The 3,490-nt window shown below is 38.8% G+C and overlaps 1 protein-coding gene across 1 annotated transcript in view; it reads right to left on the reverse strand.

Annotated features, from left to right (window-relative positions):
- The window catches only part of zc3h18 (zinc finger CCCH-type containing 18), a 53,512-nt gene that overhangs the window by 45,179 nt on the left and 4,843 nt on the right, over positions 1–3,490 (reverse strand). The window contains exon 3 of the mRNA XM_005747891.2: positions 1,297–1,381. Coding sequence (XP_005747948.1) covers positions 1,297–1,381 — 85 coding nt within the window. The remainder of the gene's footprint in view (positions 1–1,296; positions 1,382–3,490) is intronic.

The raw sequence follows: 3,490 nt of genomic DNA on the forward strand, positions 1-3,490 counted from the left end.
TGGCCCAGTCTTGACGTTTCAGCTTGTGTGTCTTGTTCAGTGGTGGTCGTCTTTCAGCCTTTCTTACCTTGGCCATGTCTCTGAGTATTGCACAAATCATACAGGTAGGGCTGGATCAGATGACCCTGAATCCACCTTTAGTTATGCTGCTGCTGCTGGGGGCTTCCCATGATGCATTGAGCTTTTCTCCTTTTCTCACCCCTTTTCACATAACGTGTTTAGACTCTGTATTTTCTCTTTTTTCCACAGCATGTCTCATCTTCCTCCCGTCACCCCCAACCTATCGCGGCAGATGGCTGCACCTCCCTGAGCCTGGTTTTTCAGTGGTTTCTTCTTGTTAAAACAGAGTTTTTCCTTTCCACTGCTACTAAAGTACTCAGTCATAGAATCTGATTAAAGTGGTTGGTGGGCTCTCTAACATTTTGAAAGAAGCCAATTTAGCCTAGCGTTAGCCTCAACGTGCTTTGAGTCACAGTGGCTATATACAGTGCATTGAAAAAATATTTGCCCTTTTGAAATTTCTTAGATTTTTTTTTCTTTGCATATTCTTCACACAGAAATGTTTCCGATCAAACAAATTTTGATATTAGAAAATTAGTCCAAATAAATACAATCCAAGTAAATAGAAAAAATTTAATTATTAAAACATTATTTATTAGAGGAAAAAAAGCTATCAAATACAGTGGTCCCTCGTTTATCGTGGGACTTACATTCTAAAAATAAGCCGCGATAGGTAAAATCTGTGAAGTAGCCAACTTTATTTTTTACAATTATTATAGATGTTTTAAGGCTATCAAACCCCTCACTACACACTTTATACAGTTTTCTCAGACAGGCATGAACATTTTCTCGCTTTTCTCTCTTGTTTAAACACTCTCAAAGTTCAAACCTTCGTAGAAAAATAAGTCCAGTATTATAGAATGAAACCAAAGACGCCTGCGGTTGCCTTTGACGATGCAAAATGTTTTGTCGACATTGTTGTGTTTGTTGGGGAGAAAACTTACTAACATACAGTACAGCACTTCAGAGTCACACTGCTAGCGATCGAAGATTTATGTAAACAAGATTGATTGACAATGGTCTACAGCCAATCAGGACGCAGAACACAATGTGCTGTAAAAATATTTTTAAAAAGCATGCAAAATTGCACCCAAAAAAAATCCACAAACCAGCAAAAGGTGAACTGCGTTATAGCAGGGGACCACTGTATAACACTGTATATGCCCCATGTGAAAAAGTAAAAAGGATGAAGGTAAATACTTTACTACGACACTTCATCTGCTGTTCACCACCTACCTTTAATGAAAAACCTGCAGATGGGACGTGGTCGGATCTTCCTGTCTGAAGGATCTTTGACCTCCCCCTCCTCCAGATCATCATCCTGCATACACATACATAAGCCAAATCATGACACTTCACAACACATCACTGTATCCAGACTATTGTTGTGAAGTGTGTGCTATTTGTATTTCAAGTGCAAAGTAGAAATTATTTTAAATGTCTAATGAGGAACAATCATTGGGGATGGGTTAAAAAAAAAAAGATTTCCTAATTCAAATCAATTTTAATTTGAATAATCCGATATCGATCAAATCCTGCAATCATTTTTTTAAATTAATGTATTTTGCCAGAAATATCAGAATCTCAGCTAAAAGCTCACAAAACTATTTCAACAACCACCAAAGAGATAAAATAGAAAAAATTAAAGAGCAGATAGACAGATTCTACACAAAGATGTAAACACACGGCTTGTTCACTCGATGGCACGGGTGCTGAAAGCCAACATCTCATCACAGAATCCAAAAATGCAGGTTTCGTCACTGCGAACTCTGAATTTTGCAGCATATTTTCAAGAGGGTTATGTGCTATAAAAGATCAGGCCAGTAAAAACTCCTTTATATTTTTCTGGGTTTTAGCCTCAGTTACTTTGACACAAAGGCATCTGCTGTGATGCTTACACCTCTGATGAAGCCTCACGAGTGTCAGCATTGTTTTTATACCTAGATGGTTTACACCAAGTTCGTAATTGCAGAGAAATAGTCCGTTCACTTTGGGCATGTCATTTTCCAGCAGGAACCTCAGAAAAACCCCTGAGGCTTTACGGATTAAATAATAAGTCCAAGACTGTAACTGCTTTAGGATCCGTTTTCCTAATTTGGAAATAAATATATTTTATTTACAAGGTTTAGAGGGTTCTTTCAAAAGTACATATCCAAGATAAATTATCCTAATTATAATATTTCTGACTGAGTCAAAAACGGAATTGAATCGAACCGGGGCCTTGTGAATCAGAATTGAATCAGTTAAAAAAATCAGTGAAAATACCCAGCCCTAACAATCACTAGTGTGTGACATTCTGCTGATCCAGGCAGTTATAAGATAAAGACTTTTAGTGCCCATTCTGCCTCTCCACTAGAGGCAGAACATGACATCACTTGGCTGGTTGGTACTAACAGACTTGTTAGCCCAGTCTGTTGACAGGAAAAAGAGGACAGCAAGACTAAAAAGCCGTCTAATGGTAGCCACTTTTGCACTTCTCTTTGCTGCAGCAATCAGTTTTATGTTTAAAAAAACCCCCACAAGTACATTCTGTCCACTTTTACGCTCTGTCTTTTAGGCAGTAAGTGCCTCCTCGTTGTTGGCTAGCTAAAATGAAACAGGAAAATCCACCTGTTAGCTATAACGTTGGGGTTTGTAGAATACGTTCTGAATCAGGTACACTGACAAGTTGCATTTCAACACACTGATTTTTTTTTTCTTTTCTTGTCAGGTCAGGTGTACAGGCCGAGGAGCGCAATCACCTGATGTCTTCATGATGTGTCCTTCGGATGCTCATTGGGCAACATGTCTGACAATCCCCATTATATGAAACGCTGCCTTCAATTTGGAGACAGTACTAGGGCTCACTCCAAACAATGTTAGAACTTGTTTTTTTGAAACATCAAAGCCAATTTTCCATCAGTACCTACTCAGATCAACTCATAACAACTCAACTGGCTTTCCATTATATTTCAGTACTATCTTTTGTGCATGCTCGTCATCATAGCAACAGTGCCAAGCATCCTGTGACGTAATTAACATGCGACACGAATGCTACAACAAAGATGGACGCTGAGAAAACAATATACTTGGTGCTTGGTCTGTGTTTTGTTTTTGTTTTTTTGTCAGACTCGGGGAACATGACGTTGTTTTTGTTTAGCCATTTCCCTTGTTGCCGGGTTTCAAAAATAGTGGTTTTGACTTTCGTGAATGAGAAGCTCTCATGACTCATTGAGTGATGCTACTGACCAACCAATAGGTGGCATGCAATCTAATGACGTCACATTTTAGTACTTGCTCAGATCGCTTGGAACCCCGGCTGAGTAAATAGCAAAAAACTGGTAACTGGTAGCCCTAGTAGTACCTGGTACCAGTTACTAGGGCTGCTCGATTATGGCAAAAATGATAATCACGATTATTTTCACTGAAATTGAGATCTCGATTATTTGAC

This window comes from Pundamilia nyererei, unplaced genomic scaffold (genome assembly GCF_000239375.1).
Source record: "Pundamilia nyererei isolate P.nyererei 1_Seehausen unplaced genomic scaffold, PunNye1.0 scaffold00208, whole genome shotgun sequence".
In the NCBI taxonomy this organism is placed as follows: Eukaryota; Metazoa; Chordata; class Actinopteri; order Cichliformes; family Cichlidae; genus Pundamilia; species Pundamilia nyererei.